The sequence below is a fragment of the Podarcis raffonei genome, chromosome W (genome assembly GCF_027172205.1).
Source record: "Podarcis raffonei isolate rPodRaf1 chromosome W, rPodRaf1.pri, whole genome shotgun sequence".
In the NCBI taxonomy this organism is placed as follows: Eukaryota; Metazoa; Chordata; class Lepidosauria; order Squamata; family Lacertidae; genus Podarcis; species Podarcis raffonei.
In genome coordinates this window covers 8,685,555-8,711,272 of record NC_070620.1, presented here as the reverse complement: position 1 = coordinate 8,711,272, position 25,718 = coordinate 8,685,555, and the positions used below count along the sequence as shown (strand labels likewise).

General features: G+C 42.5%; 1 protein-coding gene across 8 annotated transcripts in view; it reads left to right on the top strand.

Annotated features, from left to right (window-relative positions):
- Window positions 1-24,622, top strand: part of LOC128406015 (far upstream element-binding protein 3-like) — a 332,867-nt gene extending 308,245 nt beyond the window's left edge. For 6 of the 8 annotated variants that reach the window (XM_053373066.1, XM_053373069.1, XM_053373070.1 and 3 more), the window contains 2 exons: window positions 11,892-12,019; window positions 24,541-24,622. In XM_053373066.1, coding sequence (XP_053229041.1) covers window positions 11,892-12,019; window positions 24,541-24,579 — 167 coding nt within the window. In that variant the 3' untranslated portion in view covers window positions 24,580-24,622. Of the gene's footprint in view, window positions 1-11,891; window positions 12,020-14,723; window positions 16,022-24,540 lie in introns of those variants that run through there. The other 2 variants (XM_053373064.1, XM_053373067.1) reach the window with 2 other exon arrangements.
- Window positions 24,623-25,718: the final 1,096 nt, after the last annotated feature.

Sequence of the window (25,718 nt, the reverse complement as noted above, 5' to 3'; positions counted from 1 at the left end):
CAAAAGTTACCAAGATGTCTGCAGGCTGCTTTCTTTCTCTGGGTGCTCTTGTCCTGACTCGATAAATGTTTTCAATTAATTTGTGCATCCCCGCTTGCCCCTCCCCCATCCGACCTGCTAGAATCTTACTCAAATACGTGGTAAGGCCTTGCTCTTTTTCTTTTTTTTTCTTTTTTTAAAAAAATGAATTTTATTAGTATTTTCCACACAACATACACAACACACAAAAATCAACATTCAAAAACTTTTAAAAAAACAAAAAACCCCAAAACAAATCCATATCTTACAAGTTAACATTATAAACACTAAAACAACAACAACAAGACATTGACTTCCACCAATCCCACAGCACCTCCTTTATCTCTCATTGTGTCTTCCTGTTTTCCTGTTTTCTTTATCATCTCTATCCTAACATCTAGATATAAATCCTTCTTTCATATCCTTTCACTTCACAAGGTTATTCCAGACTCAGCCAGATTTCTGCCCTCGAACCTTGACTTTTGAGGTATTCATTTAGGCACTCCCATTCTTTTTTTACTTCACTTTTTGGTTTTTGTCTTATTATGTCTGTCAATTTGGCTAATTCTAAGTATTCTGAGAGCTTACATAGCCACTCTCCCCTAGTGGGTAACTGATTCCCTTTCCAGTACTTAGCCACCAGGATTCTTGCTGCAGACGTTGCGTATAAGAAAAAAATAATTTTGTCTTTTGGAATATTGTCATTTAAAATTCCTAAAAGGAATGCCTCTGGCCTTTTACTATATGATATTCTTAATATTTTCTTTATTTCTTTGTGGATCATGCTCCAAAATTTCCCAATTTCGGGGCATGTCCACCACATATGGTAGAAGGTTCCTTTTTGTATCTTGCATCTCCAGCACTTATTATATGTTTTATTCATTTTTGCAAGCCTTTCTGGTGCCAGGTACCACCTGTGATACATTTTCATATAGTTCTCTCTTATTTTGTCCATAGTCTTTCCCATTCATTATATTCAATTGGGTGGCCCAGATCTTGTTCCCATTTTTTAATAGCGTCTCCTTTTTCCTCCTTTTCTACTTTCCCATTTTGTAACAGCTTATATATTATTGAGAGAGTCTGTTGGTTGTTATATAAAATTTCTTTTTCCCATACCAAGATTTTTTTATCAATCCCCTTAAGCTTACTATCCTTCTCAAATATTGTTTTTAATTGGAAATATTCTAACCAATTCACTCCCCTCTCTTTTAATTCTTCAAATTTCTTTACTGTTGGGCAATCTTTTATCTCTTCTACAAGTTCCCTATATGTTAGCCAGCTATCTTTCATATTGCTTCTATGCAAGGCTGATGACTCTATAGGTGATAGCCACCAGGGAGTTTTGGCTGTTACTATTGTTTTATTTCTTTCCCAGACTTCGAATAGGGCCTTTCTCACCAAATGGTTAGTGAATCCTCTATGTGCTTTTATTTTATCGTGACCCAGGTAGCCATGCCACCCGAAAACTTTGTCCCAGCCCTCCAGGTCCAAGATTTTGGTATCTGTCAGTAACATCCAATCTTTCAGCCATGTCATGCATGCAGCCTCAAAATACAGCTTGAGGTTTGGGACTGCAAACCTGCCCCTTTCTCTCTTTTTTTTAAAAAAAGATATTTATTAAAATTTTCCATTATAATACATTAAAAAATCAAAAAAGAAGAAACAAAATTTTTTAAAAACACATAGAATTCAGAATCCTTATTTTCAATAACATATTTCCCTGATTTCCCCACACCTCCCCCTCTTGTATTCCAATTCAAATTGTTGGTTCAACAAGTTCTTGTCCCTAATTTTTAACCTTTTTATACTTTATATTTTATATTTAGTTCATTTTGAAAAACCAATTTTGCCTTGTAGACATCAATGATTATACATCAGTGCTTATTCTTAAAGCCTTTTTCTAAAGTCGGCCTAAATTCCCTTCCACGATTTCCTCAATTCTCATTCAAATAACAAAGCAAGAAAAAAGCAAAACAGATTATAATTATACACCCTTTGGATTCCCAAACTCCACCCCCCCTTTCCCGGTTCCAATCCCCAATAAGCGTCCATCAATCAATCTACTATCAGCCTGGAGACCTCACATCCGAGGCTCTTAATTCTCTCTCAATTCCTTTCTGCCGGTTTTTTTGATAGTCCTTGGTATTAAACACCAAATCTCGGAGAAGCTCTAGTCCAATAGAGTCCATGTTTCTTCCAGCCAGACCTCCATACTTAAAAGTGGAGCCTGAATCTTGTTTCTTACTCCTTTCAAATCCAAATGTCTCCAAAGCTCCAACTTCCACCTTGATCAAATTTGTAATCCTTGGGTCTTCCGATCTCCACATAATGAGATCTCTCCATTCTTCAGTCTCCAATTCAGACCAAATTTTCACCATCAAGTTCTTATTTTCCTTTGTAGCCATCATGTCAGGCCTCTGGCTCTCCTTTATCATCTGTAAAATTACAGCTCCTCCTTCCTTTTCCTCAGGAACAACATATATCTCTTTCTTCACACTCTCAAAGCTCTCAAGTTTCTCTTCTTGTCCAGCTGCATGGGCTTCCTGAGTCAATTCCTTATCAGATTCAATGAGTTTGTTTGCTGTTAAGTCCAGAGTTGCAACATTTGTAGCCAAAACATCAATTTGGCCTTGTAGCTTTCCCAAGAGAACAAAAACTCTGTCCAATTCAGCTTGAATTTCCCCTCCTTCAGCCATTCTTGTAATGTCCCAAAACCCCCTCTAGAGGGATTTTGGTTACTTAGTATTCTTTCCAGTTGAAATCCAAAAATCAAATTAGTTTGTATCAGTTCTTCCTTGTTTTCAACAAAGTATAGTCAAATTGTAACAAATATAGCCAGCAGAAGCAGCAGAAACAAAGTTCTCTTTTTCCGTCTTGACAGCTAATTTGACAGCTGTCAGACTCTTCAATACCTTCAACAGGCTCTCTCACGGATCACTCCCGGGTCCGGGGGGGTGGCACTTCAGCTCCCAAAATTAGCTCTTATCCTCCAGTAAGGTTTCTTCTAGTGCCAAATCGTGAAATTAATGTCTTTTGCCCAATAATAAAAGAAAAAATTATCTCGACCTTAGTTAGCAGGTCCTTGCTTTAGGTTGTTTACAGGACGAGGAGGCGGACTTCCTGTTTGCGCCTTCCCCGATCGTACCTAATTCACCAAAAAAAAAATTCTTTAAAAATCCAATTTCCGTACTACTCACGGGTTGTTATTTTGAAGTCCAAATCACAAGAAGAAGTCAGCACTCTCCGGCCATGGCAGCGCGGCTTCACTCCACAGGAGAAGCAGTCGACTCTCAGCACCGCGCTGCTCACCCCGTCCCCCGTTCCGAAGCCTTTAAAAAGGCTCCTTTGCAGGTCGGGGGGGCGCAAATGGTGCCCGCCGAGTCACCAGGTTCACAGGCTTCACCGCCTGTGATTTTTAGGGGTCCCCGCGTCGCCGCAGCGGTACGACCCTGATCCTGTGGAGCCGATTCCCTCCGGAGCTCGGAGGGAATCCGCCATTAGCCGCTGGTGCTAACCCGGAAGTCCCGAACCTGCCCCTTTCTCTGGGCTCCATCAGAACTTTGAACCTTACTCTTGGTTTCTTACCTTGCCAGATAAAATTAGAAAGATCCCTTTGCCAACCTTTAAAACATTTTGTCCCAATAATTATTGGGATCGTCTGGAAAAGGAAGAGCATTTTTGGTAGAACTGACATTTTTATCAAGGATATCCTTTCCCATAAGGACAAGTTCAATTCTTTCCATTTATTTAGATGTCCTTTTATTTCCTTCCACTTCTTCACATAGTTATCCTTGTACAAATTGGTATTTTTATTTGTGATCCAGATCCCCAAATACTTAACTTTCGTGGTAATTTTAAGGCCTGTTACTCTTTCCAGTTCTTCCTGTTCCTTTACCCCCATATTTTTCGTTAGTAATTTAGATTTTTCTTTATTTAACTTAAAGCCTGATACGCCTCCATATTCAAACAATTTCTTTAGGTTTTCTGTAGTAATGATTACATCGTCCGCAAACGCTTTGACTTTATATTGTCTGTTACCTAGACTAATCCCCTTGATTTTTGGGTCCTTTCTTATCGCTATTAGGAGTGTTTCCAGCGTCATAATAAACAAAAGTGGGGATAGAGGGCATCCTTGTCTGGTGCCTCTTTCAATTTGGAATTCTTCAGTTATTTCATTTTTAATTATTAGCTTAGCTTTCTGGTTTTCATATATCGCTTTAATACCATTCGAAATTTTGTTCCCAAGTTTCAAACTTTCCACAGTGTGGACCAGAAAATTACAGGCCACACTGTCGAAGGCTTTCTCCGCATCTACCAGTAGCATTGCCACCTTCTTGCTAGGTTTCATATCAATATATTCTAGAAAATCAATCACTATTCTTGTATTATTTTTTATCTGTCTCCCCGGTAAGAAGCCATTCTGGTCCCTGCCTATTACTCTGTTCAAGCATTTTTTCAATCTATTTGCTAACACACCTGCGAAAATTTTGTAATCAATATTCAATAGTGAAATTGGCCTATAGTTCTTTATAATATTTGGGTCCATTCCTTGTTTTGGTAATAAGGTAATCCATGCTTCGCGCCAAGAGTCAGGAATTTTCCCTTCTTCCATTATCTCATTCATGATCTTTTTAAGTCTAGGGATTATTACTTCTTCTAGTTTCTTGTAATATGCAATCGGTATTTCGTCTTGGCCTGGTGATTTCCCAGTTTCCATTTTCCTTATCACCTCTCTTATTTCTTCTGAGTTTATGCACGAGTTTAAATTACTAAATTCCTTGCCATCTAGTTCAGGGATTTTGTTTTCTCTTACATACTCTTTAATTTTATTCTCATCTTTGTCTTCCAACTCGTATAATTTTTTATAAAAATTCCTAAACATCATTTTTATTTGGTCTGGGTCTGTAATTTCTTTTCCTTGTACAATAATCTTATTTATAACCCTATCCACTTGCTTCTCCTTTGTTAGCCAGGACAACATCCTACCGGGTTTATTTGCCGATTCAAAACACCTTTGTTTTGTCCATTTAATCTTATTTTCTACCTCTTTGTTTATTAAATTATTTAATTGGGATTGTAAAATTTTAATATTCTGGATTATACTCTCTTGTTTTGGATTTTTCAACAGTTCTTTTTCCTTCTCCCTTATGTGTTTATTTATTTCCGTAGTATCCTTTGCTTTATCCTTCCTTATTCTTGCCATTTGTTGTATTCCAATTCCTCTCATATAGGCTTTACTGGTATCCCAAATGATTTTCCTGTCTGTCCCATGTCTCTCATTAATTTCGAAAAATTCCTTCAACAATTCCCTCATTTTATTCACCTTTTGCTCATCTCTCCAAAGTTCATCATTCATCCTCCACCTCCCTCTCGTATGTTTTTTAAATCTTATGTGTATAGTAACTGGATTATGGTCTGAGAGAGATTTATTCAGAATCTCTGCTTTTACCAAGCTCAATGTCAATTTTTTAGAGGCCCAAATTGCGTCTATTCTCCCTCCCGATTTTTTATCTTTGGAAAAATAAGTAATATCCTTTTCAGTGGGATGCTTCAATCTCCAGGTATCGAATAAATTAAGATTATCAGTCAACTGGAAGAATGATAATGGTAGTATGCCTGAGTTTGATTTTTTCCCCTCTCTCGGTTCTATCCATTTCAATAGATATAACTCCATTCATATCTCCCATCATAATTATCTTTCCATTCTCAAATTCCCCAAGCTTCTCTTCCAATTTTCTGTAAAATTCGGATTTATTATTATTTGGAGCATACACTCCTACCACTATTATCTTTTCTTGATTTATTTGTATTTCTACTCCTACTATTCTAGCTTCCTCGTCTTGAAATATTAGTTGTGGACTTAACACTGGTTTTACATAAATTACCACCCCTCTTTTCTTTTCCGCCACTGCGGCTATAAACTCCAGACCCAAGTTCTTGTTTTTTAGTTCATGGGTCTTTTTCATTTTCTGGTAATCCCCTTATTCGAACCGTGTTAGCATTCTGTTTTAATTGTAGTAGAAGAATTTGTTCTTCCAGCTCATTCTGTCTATTAGTGAGACCCCCCCCATAGCCCCTGCCACCGCCCCTTGTTCTGTCTTAATATCTTCCACCTCCCCTGCTGACTTTTCCAATTTCTCAATTTTTGCTTCTAAAGAATTCACTTTTTCATCTAGTTTATCAAATTTCTGTGAGAGCACTTTAGTACTATTTTCAATGTCAGCTTTTACTTCCCTAGTTAATTTCTCCATTGACTGGTCCATTCCCTGCTTGAATTCTGCAAAACGTAAAGCCATGAGTTCTGAAAAATCTGCTTTGGCCATTTTTTTCTGTTTCTTCCTGAGCAGAGGCCCTTCTTTTCTCTGCTTCTTTCTGTCTTGTTCCTATAGTCGATTCTTGTTTACTTTTCTCCGCCATGACTGTCATCAAAACAATTACTTCAGTCCCCCCAACTTCAAGGTTAGGGCTGCCTGGTCTTATCTCTTTCTCACTGGAAGGCTCAGAGTTGGAAAGTTCCACTTCCAAGCCTACCAGCAAAGTCGCCTCTTTACCTCCCAAAAGCCTGGCACCCCCTGGTACAATGTCTAATCTGTACACAAACCAAGTCTACAACTTTTATATACACAAAATTAAAAGTATTTAACAAAAATGCAAATTTAAAATTGTTTAAAAGCAACAAGTAGAAAATAAAAGGAAGAAAAAGAGAGGAGAGGAAGAAAAAAATAAAGAAGAAAATAAACACGATATTGCTGTCACTTAATAGTTACTTGAAATTAGCTGCTTACGAACTTTGATCCATGTACTGTAAGTGAACTAAGTGGGTTTTTTTCCCGGGTTCCAATTTTGTATTTGCGGTTGTATTCCAATAATGTTCCAAGTATATTCCAAATAAGCTCAATATGGTTTATAATCCAGAAGATGGCAAATAGAAATGGCAGATGTAATCCAGATGTCGTTATTATAATCCAATGGATGGCTAGTTCCAATATTTAAATTTTCAAATGTGGTACCCTGGTCTTCGTGTAATATCAATATGGAAAGAACCAGTGTGGTAATTTCTTCCAAATCCAACCCCTGCTCTTCCAGGTACTCTGCCTCTCTGGAGTTTCTGTTAAAACTTTGAAGCCTGTTGACCTTTGAAGTGTTTTCACCTGCTGCACAGCTTAGCAGAGTATTGCAGCATTTCTTAGGCAACTCTCAAGATTGTCCAGTCAGGACGACGATCAGGAACAAAGACTGACGACTAGTAACTTGATTATTGTGGTCATGCTGCCTATATGAGAGACCTCAGCCAATCACCAAGCTGTTACTGTGTCCTCTTATCTCTAGGCAGATTCTTTCCGTGCTCCTCCTCCCCAGCATGTAGCAGAGATGCTAATTGCGTGGCGAGTTCCCGCCCCCCACCAGGATAAATAAAGACACGAGACACCATAATTTAAGGTTAATTGGGCGAATTAGGCCACAACTTTATTGAATTTCAGGAATGAGAGGCATTGGCTTAGGCATTGGTCCTAACGACTATCCGGCTCCAGCCCATTTGCTGGAGACACGGGGAAGGGTTAACCTTATATCGGGGGAGTCTCCTGCCAAGGCACGTCGACTAGGGGGCAGGCCATGCCCCCCCAGCCAGCCAGCTGATTGGCTGGCTGGGGGGGGGCAGACCCGACCAGGATTCCCCTGCTCTCGCGGGGGCTGCGACCAGCCCCCACTCATGTGGGGTGGGCGTGAAGCCCGCAACCCCACCTCCTGGGCAGGCCGGAAGTGGCTTTGCTCACTTGCCAAGCTGCACGTAGACTATGAATTCCAATAGTTTCTCCCCAAGATCAACAGAGTGTTCTCCTGCCAAGCTTAGGTTGTTCATGCAATGTTCCAGGGTCCTTTTAGCTTAATTCCAAGATTGTTTGTCCAGGTCTGTGTTTTAATTCATCTCCAAACCTGTCTGCTAATTACTTGCTCACCCAGCCTTCCATTCACAAAAATCTTCAATCCAAATTCAAAAGGACAATAGTTCATCCAATTTAGTTGATTCCAAGAGAAGAGGAATCTTTACTAGCCAAAATGCAGCTTAATAATGTAAAAGATGCTCAAAAAGCTGTAGAAAGGCTCTCGTCTCCCCTTCACAAATCCCTGCTTATAGAGCCTGTCAGTCAGAAAATGGAAGTTGACTTCCTGTTTGGTTTCCATCTTCACCAAATTACTTTAAAAGTCCAAATTTATTAAATAAGATTCTAAAACGTTTTGGCATTAATTAACTTGTTTGGAAAGTCTGCTGCTTTTGGTGGCGACTTGTGGCTTCAGCTACTGGACTGTGATATCACCGTGAATGGACTCAAGCCGCTTGCTGCCCCCCCCCCACTCGCTGCTGACGCAGTGGCAAGAAGAAAGAGAAGCTGTGGCGAATTACCCCCATTTCAGCTGGTCCCCTCAAGACCCCACTCTTCTGTGGGGCTTTTTCAGGGGAGCGCGTAGCCTTGGCGCTTCCCCTACGAGTCCGAAGTAGCAGACTGGAAGTCTCTCACAGGGTGACCTTGAGCCAGTCACTGCCTCTCAACTGGGCCTCCCTCACAGGGTTGTTGTGGGGATTGAAGGGGGAGAACCATCTGTGGCAACATGGGCTCCTTCAAGGATTGGTGGTGTGATATTATTATTATTATTTTGCCCACCTTCACCTTAAGGTCCCAGGTAGGGCTGGGTGATATCAGGTTTTCAACATCACAATATATCACCAGCTAAATATCACTATATCTATATACATCTATATCTATATCTATCTAGTGGTGGAGGGCCTCGCTGGGCATCCCCGTGGTGTCAGAGGGTCCTGCCATACTTCCCCATGGTGGCGGAGGGTGTGCTGCACTTTCCTGCAGCAGCCGAGGGCTTTAACGAGGCTCCCTGTGGCAGTGGAGGGCCTTAAAATGTAAGGAAGTAGTAGATTTAATAAAAATATTAAATAAACTTCCATATATTATATTTAATATATTTTCAACTAATTTAAGAATAGTTCAAGTGATTTACTAGTCAAGCTGCATCTGCTTCCCCACGCAGAGATCTAAGTACAATCTATGCACTGAGTTCAACTAAACTTACTTCTACTTTCCTGGGAGTAAGCCCCATTGAATTCAGTAGGGCTTGCTTGTGAGTAGACACACATTTGCTTGCACCCTCCCCATCATTCTCACACATTATCCAACCTCCTATTTCATCATAAAGTAGCCTGCTAAATCTTCTCCCTTCCACCCCCCAGGGCCCCCCAAAAGCCCTCATTCCGCCAATCTCTCCCTTTTTATCAAAGGGCGGGAGGGCAAGCAAGCAAAAAGATAAGTCTCCTTTAACTTACTTACTTACTAACTAACTAACTAGCCCTTCCTTTTTAATATGGAGGAGAGCAATTTAGGAGAAACCAACAACATAAACACCACCAGAAAATAAAAATAAAAACTCTTCCCCCTCTTTTCTTTTCATCTGTGGGAGTGAGTGTGAGGGAAGAAAGAAGAGCTTTCCAGTTCTTTGTTTACATTCTTTGTTTACTCCCCCCCCCCCCGCTGGATTTTTGTCTAGCTATGGGATGTTCCTCCTGGATTGTTAGCAGGCTCTGCATAATTAACGGAGCTCTAAGTGGAAATATACAGGTAAAGCTGAAAGAGTTTGCTGGTTTGTGTGAGGGCTTATCTTCATTTATTTTCAGGGAGGAGGGAGAGAGCAAGCAAAGCTGGAGTATTGTACAGCTGAGCTACACCCTGGGAAGCTGTTAAGTCTCCACCTTTTGTTCATTGGTATATTGCCTTGTTGAAACACTTATCACAATGTTATTTCAGTACAATGGTATGGTGATTTATTGCATAGCACTAGTCCCAGGGCAGGTTACAGCAATATAAAAGCAATATTAAGAACATTTTAAAACAACTTACCATCAAAGGAATAATGTGGCTCCCCAAAATATACACCTTAAGTTGTCAAAAGCCAGAATAAAGAGGCACATCTTTAATATTCACCTCTGTGGGGAAGGAGTTCCACAGCTTAGAGACTGCCACAGATAATGCCCTCTCCTAGCCCACTTCTCCCACCTCCCAAACTTCTGAGGGTGGTGGATCAACTAAGAGGGCCCCCCCCCCGCTGATCTTAACAGACAAGAGGGTCTGTAGGAAAGGAGGCAATCTTTCTTCTTCTTCTTCTAGACCTGTCAGCAGCCTTCGACATGGTCGATCACGAACTCCTGGACCACCGCCTTGCCGACGTGGGGATCTCCAGGGCACAGTCCTTCAATGGCTGCGCTCATTTCTATCTGGTCGGGGACAGAGGGTGTCACTTGGGGGGAATTGTTATCGCGCCACTCCTTGGTGTGTGGAGTGCCTCAGGGTGCTATACTCTCCCTGATGCTTTTTAACATCTTTATGCGCCCCCTCACCCAGCTTGTCCGGAGTTTTGTTCTGGGCTGCCATCAGTATGCTGATGACACCCAACTCTATCTGTTGATGGATGGCCATCCGGACTCAGCCCCAGACACACTGATCAGATGTTTGGAAGCTGTGGCTGGATGGTTACGTGGGAGCCGGTTGAAGTTAAATCCTTCGAAGACAGAGGTCCTCTGGCTGGGACGGGACGATATGGGATTGAGGGGGCAACTCCCATCTCTTGCGGGGGTGCAATTAGTGCCAGCACCGTCCATTAAGAGTTTGGGTGTAATCTTCGATACCTCCCTCTCCACGGAGGCACAGATTACAGCTATAACAAAGGCGGCATTTTTTCATCTCCGCCAAGCTAAGCAGTTGGCTCCTTACCTCTCTCGCCCTGGCCTAGCCACTGTGATCCACGCGACGGTCACCTCCAGACTGGATTATTGTATCTCGCTCTACGTGGGGCTGCCCTTGAGACTGACCCAGAATCTCCAGCGGGTGCAGAATGCCGCGGCGAGACTCCTTACGGGGTCTTTGCTGCGAGATCACATTCACCCAGTGCTATACCAGCTGCACTGGCTCCCGGTGGAGTACAGGATCAGGTTTAAGGTGCTGGTTTTAACCTTTAAAGCCCTATACGGCTTAGGACCCTAGTACCTACGGGACTGCCTCTCCTGGTATGTCCCACAGAGGAACTTACGGTCTTCAAATAAAAACATCCTGAAGGTCCCAGGCCACAGAGGTTAGGCTGGCCTCAACTAGAGCCAGGGCTTTCTCGGCTGCGGCTCCAATCTGGTGGAACGCTCTGTCACAAGAGACTAGGGCCCTGCGGGATTTGACATCTTTCCGCAGGGCCTGCAAGACAGAGCTGTTCCACCAGGCCTTTGGTCAGGGTGCAGCCTGACTCCCTCCTTTGGCAATCTTTACAGAACTTAAGCTTAATGGTTGCCATCAATTGGATTTTAATTAATTTTTATAATGAAATGTTTTTAGAATGTTGCACTATTTTATTGTTGTTAGCCGCCCTGAGCCCGGCTTCGGCTGGGGAGGGTGGTATATAAATAAAATTTATTATTATTATTATTATTCAGGTATTTGGTGCCTGAGTCATTGGAATATGAACCTGGGACCTTCTGCATGCAAAGCATGCACTCTGCCACTGAGCTATGGCCCTTTCCCTAAAAATAAAGATTTCTATTCCTTGTGAGAATAATTTAAAAAGGAATGTAGAAAGCTGCCTTAGAATGAGTCAGATGCTCTCCAGGGTTCCAGACAGTGGACATTCTCAGTGTGAATGTTTGTGATCTTAACCAGGGGTTGCGGGCAACTAATCACAATTAAGCACGGTCTGCCCTGGGGTCCTGTATTTGGAAAGGGGGCAGGGGGGATCTGGGTTTGTTGACTGCATTTGGAAATTTTCTTACTTGATTCCTCTGACAATTGGCTTTCTCTGAGTGCATTGTTCTTTTTCCCCTCCAGGTCATGCTGCCACTGCTGTGTCTCAAGCCAGCTCCCAGCCCGACTACACAATGGCCTGGGCAGAGTATTACAGACAGCAGGCTGCTTATTATGGCCAGACATTAGGACAAGCTCAGACTCACAGCCAGGTGGGTCTCGCTTCTCTGCCGTATCTGCATCCCCCTTACTGACAACTGTTCCTTGTTCAGTTCAGCCTTGAAAACAATTAAACAGAAGCACCTAGCCCTGTGTACAGTGGTACCTCAGGTTAAGAACTTAATTCATTCTGGAGGTCTGTTCTTAACCTAAAACTGTTCTTAACCTGAGGTACCATTTTAGCTAATGGGGCCTGCCGCGCTGCTGCCGCATGATTTCTGTTCTCATCCTGAAGCAAAGTTATTAACCCGGGGTACTATTTCTGCGTTAGCAGAGTCTGTAACCTGAAGCGTATGTAACCTGAAGCGTATGTACCACTGTATCTTATGTTGCTTGTGGCCACTCCCACCCCACTAAAAAAAGAGAACCAAGTCAAAGTTTTTGCAACATTTTCTACCTTGGTTGCTTGGAAGGGATTCTGAAGTCACACCGGGCGACTGTATTCCAAACTTAGTTTAACTTAATTTAAACTTAAAACTTAAGTTTTTCTCCTCTCTCATAACATTAGGACTCATGGACAAACAGTGCAGCTGAATGTTGGAATGTTGTCAGATTCAAGGCATATAAAAGAAAATGACTTATTCACGCAGTGCATAGTTTAACCATGGGACTAGCTCCCACAGGAGGAAGTGATGACCACTAAGCTGGATGGTTTTAAAATAATATTGGACAAGTTCATGGAAGAGAGGGTTATCAATGGCTACTAGCCATGATGACTATACTCTGCCTCCACAGTTGGAGGCAGCAGTGCTTTCAAATACCAGTTACTGAAAACCACAGAGGGGCGAGTGCTCTTGTGTTGAAACCCTGTTTTCTGGTTTCCCACAGGCATCCAGGTGGCCACTGTGAGAACAGGAGGCTGGACTAGATGGGCCATTGTTCTTAGGTTATGATTCCCAAACTTAGTTTAGCCTCTTCCAGATCTGGTGAAAGCAAAGTCAAAACTGTAACAGTGTAACGTACATTTCCAAGTAATGAGCTGCATACTGGCAAGCAGCAGATTCTGCATTTCTCAGATTTATGAGAGCTCAGGTTCATTTGCGCTCACATTTTCTGAATTAAAATTGGAGTCAATGCTTTGCTCTTACTCTTTGCCTTTTAAGGTGGTGTGAGATAGCATGAAATACTGATAATTACCAGCTCCTTACATTTCTGTGGAGAAGCCAATGGTGGTCTCTGGTAACAAAAGCGTAGGGTATGATTTTTGGCCATTCTCCACCTCTTTGTGGCCCCTAGAGAGAGGGGCCATAGCTCAGTGGTACAACATCTGCTTTGCATGCAGAAGGCCCCATGTTTGATCCCTGTTGGCATCTCCAGGTAGGGCTGCAAATGTCTCCTGCCGGGAGAGCTGCTGCCAGTCAGGGCAGACAGTACTGAACTAGATGGACCCAATAATCTGATTTAGTAGAAGGCTACCCCTTTTAATGAGGAGGACACTGTAGGAATCAAGCCTTGTCAGAGGAATTGGCCTCTCTCCAGGCACCCGGCTTGAGTTCCTTGTTGACCTCCCCGTCTGCGACTCCCGGCAAGATCAGGCGAGATCTCAATCGGCGATCCTCCTCTAACGTGAGAAGAACACACCACTCCTCCCCTGCCATCCCCAGGGAGGGGAGAGAGACAGACAGAAATGTATTTACATGCCTTTATTTCTGTCTTTCCAGCAGTACAGAGAAACGTGTCTGCACTCTCTTAACACCAACAGCAGAGAGAGAATAGCTCCTCCCCTGCACTTCCAGTACAGGTCAGATGACACTCTGAGCTAACATCCGGCGCTCAGTGGTGTGAATAGACTGTTCCTCTGTTCCCACGGAACAGTCCCAAACATCAACATCCTGTTTGGCTTTCCAGCCACCTGGAGCTCGCTGCTGCATTGCTCCTTTTTCGTAACAGACACCACTCAGTGTTTACAGCATCTTTCTTGCATGCAGAATATTCCAAGTTCAATCCTTGGCATTTCTAGATAGAGACTTCCTGCCTGTGTAACCCCTGGAGAGTTGCTGCTGGTTAGGGTAGACTATATTGAGCTAGATGGGCCACCTTTCACTCTTTTATGGAGGGTCCCCCAACTCCTTTTCCATTAGTAGACACCTCTTCCGAGATCCAAAAGCTGCCTGTGATTGTAAGGCACAGAAGCCACAGCCTTGCTCCACTGTTAGCTAGCCCACTCATGCAAATGGTGCTCAGGGAACAATGCTTCTCAACATGAGGGCTTTGCCTCTGAACACCAGTTGCTGGGAGCACACAGTTGGAGTAGGGGAATTAGAGGCATCTGGCAGGCCACTATGGTAAACTGGGGTAGAGTGGAGAGAACCTGTGGCTTTCCAGATGTTGCTGGACTACAACACCCACCATCCCTGGATCCTGGATCAGGAACCTGATCTAAGAAGAGGCATTCCCCCACCCCCGCCACCCCTCTATCTTGTGGGAATGCCTCTGTTGCTTCTCAGATCAGGAAATGGTGACCCTGTAGCCTTCTAGTTGCTGCTAGACTACAGCTCCCATCATCCCTGACCACTGGCTATGCTCGCTCGAGGCTGATGGGAATTGTAGTTCAACATCACAGTTTAGCTACTTCTAATCCAAATTAGCCCCTTTGGTTTGATCCAGCCACAAGTTATTTTGTTTTAATTATTTCATGAAAGTTCTCTTTCCTTCTTAACACAGATTTTTCATTTTGTCTTTTTCTACTCTTTGCAGGAACAGTAGAACTACATCCTTGACTCGTCTTCATTTCCCTCCCCAACCACTTTCTCTCTTTCTTTCTCATAATCATTGTGGAAATTAACCTTTTTGTAACAGAGGGTTTCTAGATTTGCAACATTTTGATGAAGAACTCTTGGGGTTTTTTGTGTGTGAAACACTAGTTGTTAGGATAATCTATACTGAACTTTTTTTCTAAGAGTCAGGAACAATTAGTAATGTACTAAACTTTATGGACTTTGCTGGGTAATCTTTTATTTTTCGGTTGTTGTTTTTTTGGGGGGGCTTTTTTGATTTTCCAAATTTATAAGGAAAAAGAGAGAGAGAGAGAGAAAGCAAGTAAGCAAAACTCTTGGATCTGTATTTTGGGGTGGGAGGAGAGAAGAATAACTGTCATCTAATCTTACCCCAGAGCTGTGAGATTTCAACAAGTGGTTTTTCTTTCTTTCTTTTCTGTTGTAGCAGAAAAAGGCTTGGAAGTCTTAGGTGATATGTAACAAATTTTAAAAATAAAAAATGGGAAATTATAAAAAACAGTATTTAAAAATTCTTAAATATGTAAATTTATTAAATATTTTACTACTAATTTCTTGTACCTTTGCTTTCTTTTTGATTATATTGCATTTTTTAAAAAAAGAAAAACTGAACTATAGTATGTTATTATAATTAATTGTGTGAATTCTTAGCAGGATGGTTACTGTTTACTGTCAAGCTGGTTATCAGCGGGCAAATTTTTGTAGTGACGGCTGTATAATTTCTAGAAATCTAAAGGGATAATATAAAAAAATGATGTGTTTAATTTTTTTAGCAATTCTGGTTTGCTTTCCACATTTTCCATTTTCTGGTTGCATCTGTGTATCTAAGCCCTCCAAGCTTTGTCTAAAAAAATAAAAAATAAAAACAAAACACCTTTTGTCTATTTCAGAAATAAATACTGTTATTTTTAATATTAAGATGAAACTGCTATTATTAGTACCTTTAACAAAAACTGTGGAACATTAAGTCATATAAAATAGTAGTAACTATTTTTTAATTCCAGGGTTGGTGTGTGTTGCTTCTCCCTCCCCATTTTTATTTGTTTTTAAGTATTTTGTTATCTTAATAGTTGTCAAAAAAATTACCTAGAGAAATAAAATAAAAGTAACATCTAGTATTAACCCCAGGTATGCCAATAAATAATGTTTTGATTTAATAAAGGGGATAATATGATTTCCAGTGTTTACTTGTAGTACTTTCTTGTACAGATAAGTGTATTTTTAAAGGAGAAAAAAATAATAATAAAGAAAGTAAAGCTATTTTTTCTTGACATTTTTGATTGACCTGCAGGACATTTCATTTTGAACTGTACTAAAGTTATTGATCTAGGTTATTTTCCCCTCCCCCTGATTTCTTTATAATACTTGAAATGTCTAACTATACGGAAACACAATTAGAGAATGTTGAGCATGATGTGTTTTAAACAAACAAAAATTGTTCATTTTATTTAACTGACAGTTGCATTTCACAATCTCTATAATAATAAAAACCAATCCACAAGGCAATTTGTGGGTTAAGTATTAAGACTGTTTGATCACTGCTCCATTTCCTGAAAAGAGTAACCCCCATATTCCGTTTTAGTTTTCCGGAGGAAGTGGGACATGTTTTGTTTGTGTGTGTGACTTGCTGGTGAGAGTCTTTTATAAGACATCTGAAGCCAGCCCTGTTTAGGGAAGCTTTTAATGTTTGATGTATTATAGTATTTTAATATTTTTTTGGAAGCTGCCCAGAGTGGCTGGGGAAGCCCAGCTAGATGGGCGGCGTATAAATAATAAATAATTATTATTATTATTATTATTATTATTATTATTATTATTATTATTATTATTCAGCTATACTGTAGTGGCTGATCGTTCCCAACCAGTCCTTTTCATCCCTTGTGAACTCTGTTTCAATGTTACACCAATGTTTTTTCCTTTTCCTCCATGCTCCCCCCCCCCCGATGGAATGCCCCAGGCCCAGGGCAAAGAAACAGCTCCTCAAAGGAAGCATTTTATAAGCAGAAAACTCTTCTGATGATTTCCTGCTGCTCTTCGCAAGTCAAGCTTGAGGGTGGATGGGGTGGCATTTTCTCTGTCTAACAACTCTCACTCTCCTCCATCCCAACTGTTGCTCTTCTAACTTCAAGGCTGCAATCCTGGTCCCACTTATTTGTGAGTAAGCCCCATTGAACATAATAGGCATGTTCCATGAGTTGATTGTGGTTTGGATTACGTTGCAAAATATTGCTGTGTTTCCCCAAATCCTTGGCAGCATAAAATTTCTTCCTGGAGATTAGTTCTTCTTTGACACTCTTGTTAGCATTTCACTCCTTTGTTGCTGGATGTGTGATTGTTACATCACATGTCTGTGTTTACTTTCTAGGCTTGGAAAGTCTGAGAACGGAAGTCAGTCTTATCTCTTCCGCTGTACTGTACTTTTGTACTGTTTCTTTTTTTCTCTCAGAGAAGAGAGAGGATGCCATGGTTGCTTTGTCCTGTATATATTGCTTAATAAATCAGTTACAATGCTACACTCACGCTCCACGATCGTTTCTGCTATACTCTGCTGATAGAGTGTGCACGTCTTTAGATATGTCTTTAGATATGTGTCGCTGGTGCACACCAGGACTGATTTGTGAATGTCCCAGGCTGCACTTCATCAGGAAGACGCCCGGAGAGGTCTGTCTCATTCCGGGGGCTGCGTGTGCCCCCCAGGCGTGTTCTGACAATGGTTTGTGAGATTTTGACCAGCTTCGGCCCATCTGAAGCTGATACAGGCTCGTCTTATCTTGAGCCCAAGCAGAGTAGTCCACACAGCAGAAGGATAAGCAGTATGTGCCACATTCTTAACTTTATTTCCACTCTATGCTGAGAGCATACAAACATGCATCTTGCCTCTGTGAGAGCAGAGAAGCAACTCGTCTCGGAAACAAAGAACACCGAGAGAACAGTGAAAAACAGGAAACCAGTGTACGTCACATCCAGTCTCCCATTCCCGTGGGAATCCAACAGTAACTCTGACTGTGGAATGTAAACAATTGTCTTGTGACAAGCATTTTGCTGCACAGTGAGGGAAATAGAAACCAACATCCTCCCCCTTTCTGTGAACATCACTGGGCAGCATGTTCGTACAGTATCAGTACAAACCCAACTTCTGCACATAGGTACAGTGTTGATCCCTTGATACAATCTTGGACAATACATCCGCAGGAATTTCATTACCTGGCATATAGGACACCGTTACGAGTCCCTTCTGAACACATTCCCTAGCATGTTGCAGTTTCAATTGCAAATGCTTTGTGCTTTGCTTACAACCTTCAGAATTCAGCAAAGCCAAACATGCTTTGTTGTCCTGGTAAACCTGGATTGGACATTTGACAGGAATTTTCATGTCTTTGCACAATTGTAACAACCATTCACAATCCACCAGTGAATAAGACAGTGCATTCAGTTCAGCTTCACAAGTACTTAAGCTAACTGTTGTTTGCTTCTTGCATGACCAATCAAAAAGACCCTGATTGTACATATAGCAAACTCCAGACGTGCTTTTCCTGTCTGTAGTGTCACTACCAAAACTTGCATCTGCAAATATTTCAAGACCACCAGACTTCTGATTGTTAAATCTCAGTCTGTAATGCATAGTGCCTTTCAAATAGCGAGCTATGCGTTTCAGAGCTTTCCAATCCTTAACAGTAGGATTGTTGACTTGTCTGCTTAGCAAATTACAGCTAACAGCAATGTCGGGTCTTGAACATCTGGCAATGAAGTTCAGTTTACCTAGTACACTTCTGTACAGTGTAGTGTCAGAAAATGCTTCTTCAGTGTCATCTACCTGATAACCTGTTGTCATCGGTGTGTCTACAGGGTTAGCATCCATCAGGTTTAGTTTGCTTAACACATCAGCAATTTTCCGTGACTGGTGTACTAGAATGTTACCATCTTGATCTCTCTCAATTTCCAGAGATAGGTAGTTGTTTACCTCACCAAGATCTTTCATGTCAAAATACTCTTTCAGTTGAGCTAGGGCATTATTGTACATTGTGACATCCTTCCAAAAGAACAGAATATCATCAACATAAAACAAGCAATACAGCTTCTTTTGCCCCTCCTCTTTGACAAATACACATGGATCAGCTTTCCCTTGCTGAAAACGTAGAGAAAACAATACTTCAGTGAGTTTTGTGTGCCAACACCGTGCACTTTGTTTGAGACCATAAAGGGACTTCTTCAGAGCACAAACAAATCCCTGTTTTACCTGTATGCCATCAGGTGGAAGCATATAAAGAGATTCACCTAGAGATCCGTACAAAAATGCTGTATTCACATCGTGGTGACTAACGTGAAGATTATCTTCTGCAGCAAGCTTGAGCATAAGCCTAATGCTCTCATACCTCACGGTGGGTGAGTAGGTCTCGTGATAGTCTTCACCTGGTACCTGTGAAAAACCTCTGGCTACCAATCTGGCTTTGTGTCTGACTATCTTACCATTTTGATCAGTCTTCGCTTTGAAGACCCATTTGCTTCCAAGCAGTTTCATTCCTAGAACTACTGGAACTAGCTCCCATGTTTTGTTCCTTTCTAAGGAATCAAGCTCAGCCTTCGTGGCATTTAGCCATGGCTCAGCATCCTTTGAATCCAAATCCTGGATTTCTTGGAAACTTGAAGGTTCAAATACCTTCTTGGAGCTTTTAACAGCTGCTACTGCTGTCTTAGCAAACTCATCAGCAAATCTCTTTGGAGATCTGCCTTTTGTGGCTCTCTGAGACCTGCGAATTAGCCTTAAGTCTTCAACACTCTCCTCTTCCTTCTTAGGAGAAAAGTGGCCTATAGTGAACAATGGTTCCTCCAATTCTTGATCAGAGCTTTCAGAGGGTCGCATAGAGGCTTTCGCACTCTTGAAATCCTCTGAATCACCCGATTCAGTCTCAGACTCAGAATCAGGACCTTCATCAGTGGGTGTGGGTGGTTGCGGCAGCTGTGGCTGTTGCTGCTGCTGCTGCTGTGGCTGTGGCTGTTGCCTATCCTCAGTCTCATCACTGTCATCAGGATAACATTGGAAAATTCCCACATTCTCCCCCCACTTGGCATTGTACTCAACACTTCTTGTGAGCCTAATTGTCTTAGAGTCAGTCATCATTATTCTGTAAGAACCTTTCTGATAACCTAGAAAGATACCATGCAATCCACGCTTGCCTAACTTGGAGCTTTGTGGTGTGTGAACCCACATGTCAGAACCAAAAATTCTCATGTGTTTGATGTATGGTTTCTTGCCAAACATCTTTTCATAGGGGGTACAACCAATCGCTGAAGATAACCTGTGATTATAACTGTAAACAAAACAGGCCAAAGATTCGGCCCAATAACTCTCTGGAAGATTGGCATCATGCAGCAAGGTTTTCAACCCTTGAAGCAATGTCTGATTTGCTCTCTCACAAAGTCCGTTCTGCCATGGTGAGCGACGACTAGACAAATCGTGCTGAATTCCTTTCTCAGTCAGAAAAGCTTCAAAGTGCTGAGAAGTGAATCCCCCCCCCCCCGCGATCAGTGAAAAGAGTCTTTATCTTCTTACCATGCACATTTTCCAACCAAGCACAGAATTCCTTGAACCTTGGAAAAGCCTCTGATTTCTGCTCGAGATTGTACACATAAATATACCTGGAAAATGCATCAATGAGAACCATGAAGTACCTGTTTCCACCCAAAGATGGCGACAGTGGACCAACCAAATCAGCATGCACTACCTGGTATGGTTCTGTAGCTTGCCTACTAGACACCTTACCTTTCGCAGCTATTTTCACTTTGTTTGCTGCGCATGCCTTACACTTCATGTGGTACCTGCAGGGTTTAATAGTCATACCTTCAACCAAGGCAGGCATTTTAGATACTGCCTCAAAATGCAAATGACCAAATTTCCTGTGAAAATCATGAATACACCCTGCATGCAAACTTTTGTTAGAACCTGCAATGCAACAAGTTTCATCCTGCACATCATCATCAAAATACAAAACAAACAAACAATCAACATATTCAGCATGCAATACATAATCGTTTTTCTTTGCGATGGTGCACTTCTTGTTCTTGAAGGAAATGTCAATTTTCCGTTCATTCAGCTGCGCAACACTGAGTAGATTGTGTGCAGCATCTGGAACGTAGAGAACATCTTGTATCGATAAGTCCAAACTGTGAAGAACAACAGTTCCGTAGCCTTGACTGGGGATCGTGTGGTCATCCGCCTGGTGAATCGCACCTTCCTGCGGTGTAAAAGACACAAACAGTCGCTTGTCGTTGCATAAGTGGTGCGTTGCGCCCGAATCCACCACGAAGAAAGATCTAGACGTCTTCTGGACCTTTGCAACCTTTGGAGTGAAGCGTGAGACCATTGCCTTGTGCTGCGTTGTCCTGGACACCGGACCTTTGCCTTTGCCTTTGCCTTTTCCACGCGATGAGCTTTCGCTGCGCTGCTCTGTCTTGGCCCTGGGAAATCTGCATTCCCTCTTCATATGGCCTAGATGTCCACACGAGTAGCATTTCACTGCCTTCAAAGCTTTGGCGCCATCTGGTGGTTCCACTGCATTCTGGGATGACGTCTGTGAAGACTCCCCCTTACCCATGCAGCTAGCACCTCGCCTGTCCGCTTCATTCAGAACAACGGCAGTAACATGGGCTACTGTGAGCTGAGCAGTTGGCTGAACAGCAATCTGAGTGGCAACGGACTCCCAACTTGAACCCAAAGAATGTAGTATCATGAAGGAATACACAGCCTCTGGAAAGGTGAGTCCTCTCTGTTGCAGCTCATGTCTCAGATTCTGCATTTCCATCAGATGAGTACGCACATCTGCACCTTCAGCAAGTGCCACATCATGCAGCTTGGCATAGTAGAACAAAGAAGCACCAGCTTCTGTCCTCAAATGAGCATCTCTCAAAGTGTCCCAAATCTCTCTGGTTGAGGTCTTATCACGCAACAGACAGAGCTCTTCTGGGGAGACTATCAATGTAAGAGTTCCCCTTGCTTTGGAATCCTTAGCTGCCCATTTATCTGTTATTGGAGCTGGGGGGGTGTCTGTAATAACATTAAACAGACCTTGTTTTCGCAGAAGAGCCTCTGCATACAGTACCCACTCCGCATAATTCTTCTTATTGAGCTTAGGAATCCCACAAGCATCAGCCAGTCTTGCATTAGCCATCATTGCTGCTTTATTAATCAAGCTGCGTCTGAGTACAGCTGCTTCCAAAAGCACTTGTAGAAGCACTTTCGGTTTTCAAGCCTTTGAGCCTGTGCCGTGGCAAACGGCTTTAAAAGTTCAAAGTCCAGCCATAAAGCCATTAATTAGGAGTTGGCAGGCTTCCCGGGGCAATGAGCACATACCTCTCATCAATCATCTTGACGCGCAGAGCAGATAACGTCCGATCCGTTCCTCTGCCAGCAGCCATTCAGTCCGATTCAGTTTTCCTGGGCCCGGAACCAAAAATGTGAGATTTTGACCAGCTTCGGCCCATCTGAAGCTGATACAGGCTCGTCTTATCTTGAGCCCAAGCAGAGTAGTCCATACAGCAGAAGGATAAGCAGTATGTGCCACATTCTTAACTTTATTTCCACTCTATGCTGAGAGCATACAAACATGCATCTTGCCTCTGTGAGAGCAGAGAAGCAACCTCATCTCGGAAACAAAGAACACCGAGAGAACAGTGAAAAACAGGAAACCAGTGTACGTCACATCCAGTCTCCCATTCCCGTGGGAATCCAACAGTAACTCTGACTGTGGAATGTAAACAATTGTCTTTTGACAAGCATTTTGCTGCACAGTGAGGGAAATAGAAACCAACATGGTTATGGGTGCCAGAGTGGAGCTGTGACATCGGTAGCAAAGCCCAGAGTGGAGCAGCGTATCGGTTCCGAGTCTGGAGTGTGCTGCAGAGTGTCCTGAGTCCTGTCTCAGTGATGTAATGAGGTATGTAACCTCTCAGTTCAGCGAGTGGAGCTTGGTAAGCCGCTTGCAAGATTTATGACTGTTTGCTGTGGAATTTCCCCGGATGAAGTAAAAGAGCCAGAGAGGGATCTATTACAAGGATTGGGAATTTCCTCATTTCCTCTTTTAACGAAGGATAATTATGCTACCTGGAATCTCAAGGTTGAGGCTTTGCTGCTGAAACAGGGTGTTTGGCACACGGTTGACCTTTGGGACACAGGTGTCTGCCAGCCCAGCCCTCCCAAAGGTGGAGGAAGGCAGATCAACAGGCTAGAGCTACGCTCACACTGGCTGTACGTGATCAGCAGCTGATCCATCTTCAGGTGAAGAGGTCAGCTCAAGCTGTGTCGATTGCTCTTTGAGAGGCATATCTGAGAGTAGCTGCGGGATCAGCGTTGCTTCATTTCCAGAGGCTGTCCAAGATGGCGTTACAGCCTGGGGGAGAGCTCCAAAGGCATCTGACGCAGATGAAATACCTAAGGGAGCAGCTGGTGCAGAGGGAAGTCGCACTTCCAGAGTCTTTATTTTGCTTTATGATCTTGAATTCCCTGGACGACAGTTACTCAGCTGTCACATCTCAGCTGGCTGTTCTGCCAACTGCTGATTTATCTGTTTCATGTGTTTGCTCTGTCCTGCTCAATGAGTCTGACTGCAGGAAGGCTATTGCTAATGATCAGGGGGAGGCTGTTGCTTCTAAAGCACCCCAGTCGGTGGCACAGAGTGCAGAAAGTGCCACAGCTTTGAAAGCACAGCAGTGCTACAATTGCGGTGAGAAGGGGCATCTGCAAAAGGATTGTAGAAAGCGCCCAAAAGCCAAGGAAGCTACCAAGAGCTTCAAGGACAGAGAGGCCAAAGGCAAGGGTCAAGCCCAGCCCAGTTCTACCCAGGCAAAGGCTTTGATCATGCAAAGCACCAACCCAAAAGCCCAGAATGTGTTCATAATAGATTTTGGGGCATCAAGACACCTATGCTGTGACCAACACCTGTTTGTCCCCTTTAAGGCGCAACAAGGGACTGTACTTCAGGCAGATGGTCATCGCTTGCAGAGTGAAGGTGTTGGTACTATTAACCTTCAGAGCATCGGGACAACTGTGCAAAATGTACTTTTTGTTCCTGGTTTGGCTGATAATCTACTCAGCATTTCCCAGCTTACTTCGCAAGACTTTACTGTTGCCTTCAGTAAAGAGAAGTGCATCATTAGCAAGAACAATGAGAACATATTGTACGGCTATAATGTAAATGGATTGTATTTACTATCATGTGGTGGTGGTGGTGGTGGTGGTGATGTGGTGAAAAATGAAACATGTTGTGTTATGTCTGAAAATAAGGATCACATGAAGTGCAAGTCATGTGCAGAAACAAAGGTTGAGATAGCTCCCAGAGGGAAATTGTCTGGGGGGAAAGCTATAAAACCTTATCAGGTGCACGCTGATTTAGTTGGTCCTCTATCTCCCTCTAGAAGCAATGCTAAGTATTTTCTGGTTTTGGTTGATTCTTTTTCCAGATTTACTTGGGTGTATATGCTGCAACAAAAGGATGAAGCCCTAACCAAGTTTAAGGAATTTTGTGCATGGTTGAAAAGTGTTCATAATGTGCAAATTGATTCTCTTTTCCAAGATCGGGGAGGAGTCTTTTGTTCAACAGGTTTTGAGAGTTTCCTGACTAAGGCATTCAGCATGATGTTGGTACCCCAAGATCACCATGGCAGAATGGTTTGTGTGAAGGGGTGAACCAGATCTTGCTACAGGGCATGAAATCATAGTTGCATGATGCAAATTTGCCAAATTCATTTTGGACTGAAGGACTGAATTGTTTTCTGTATGTTTCTAGCAGGAGATACTCCTCAGCTGTAAACAGCACACCCTATGAGAAATTGTACCAGAAGAAGCCTTTTCACAAGCACCTGATATAATAATAATAATTATTATTATAATTATTATTATTATTATTAAAAACAACAACAACAACAACAAAACAACAACAAAGCAACAAAACAACAACAACAACAACAACAAAACAACAACAACAATAATAATAGTTATTGTGGAGTATGGTGGTTATAGGGTTAACCTTCTTGGTGTTCTGTATCGGGGGGGGCGTCTACGCGACGCTATGCTATCGTCACAGTCCTTGTTCTGTGAGTTGGTTTCAGTTTTAGACTGAGAGGACGGAACGGAGAGGAAATGTCTGAAAGTTCTGGTGGTGATTTACTGCTGTAAAATCAAGGGCATCCTGATCAAATTTGCAGATGACACCAAACTGGGAGGGGTGGCTAACACCCCAGAGGACAGGATCACACTTCAAAACGACCTTGACAGATTGGAGAACTGGGCCAAAACAAACAAGATGAATTTTAACAGGGAAAAATGTAAAGTATTGCACTTGGGCAAAAAAAAATGAGAGGCACAAATACAAGATGGGTGACACCTGGCTTGAGAGCACTACATGTGAAAAGGATCTAGGAGTCTTGGTTGACCACAAACTTGACATGAGCCAACAGTGTGACGCGGCAGCTAAAAAAGCCAATGCAATTCTGGGCTGCATCAATAGGAGCATAGCATCTAGATCAAGGGAAGTAATAGTGCCACTGTATTCTGCTCTGGTCAGACCTCACCTGGAGTACTGTGTCCAGTTCTGGGCGCCACAGTTCAAGAAGGACACTGACAAACTGGAACGTGTCCAGAGGAGGGCAACCAAAATGGTCAAAGGCCTAGAAACGATGCCTTATGAGGAACGGCTAAGGGAGCTGGACATGTTTAGCCTGGAGAAAAGGAGGTTAAGGGGTGATATGATAGCCATGTTCAAATATATAAAAGGATGTCACATAGAGGAGGGAGAAAGGTTGTTTTCTGCTGGTCCAGAGAAGCGGACACGGAGCAATGGATCCAAACTGCAGGAAAGAAGATTCCACCTAAACATTAGGAAGAACTTCCTGACAGTAAGAGCTGTTCGACAGTGGCATTTGCTGCCAAGGAGTGTGGTGGAGTCTCCTTCTTTGGAGGTCTTTA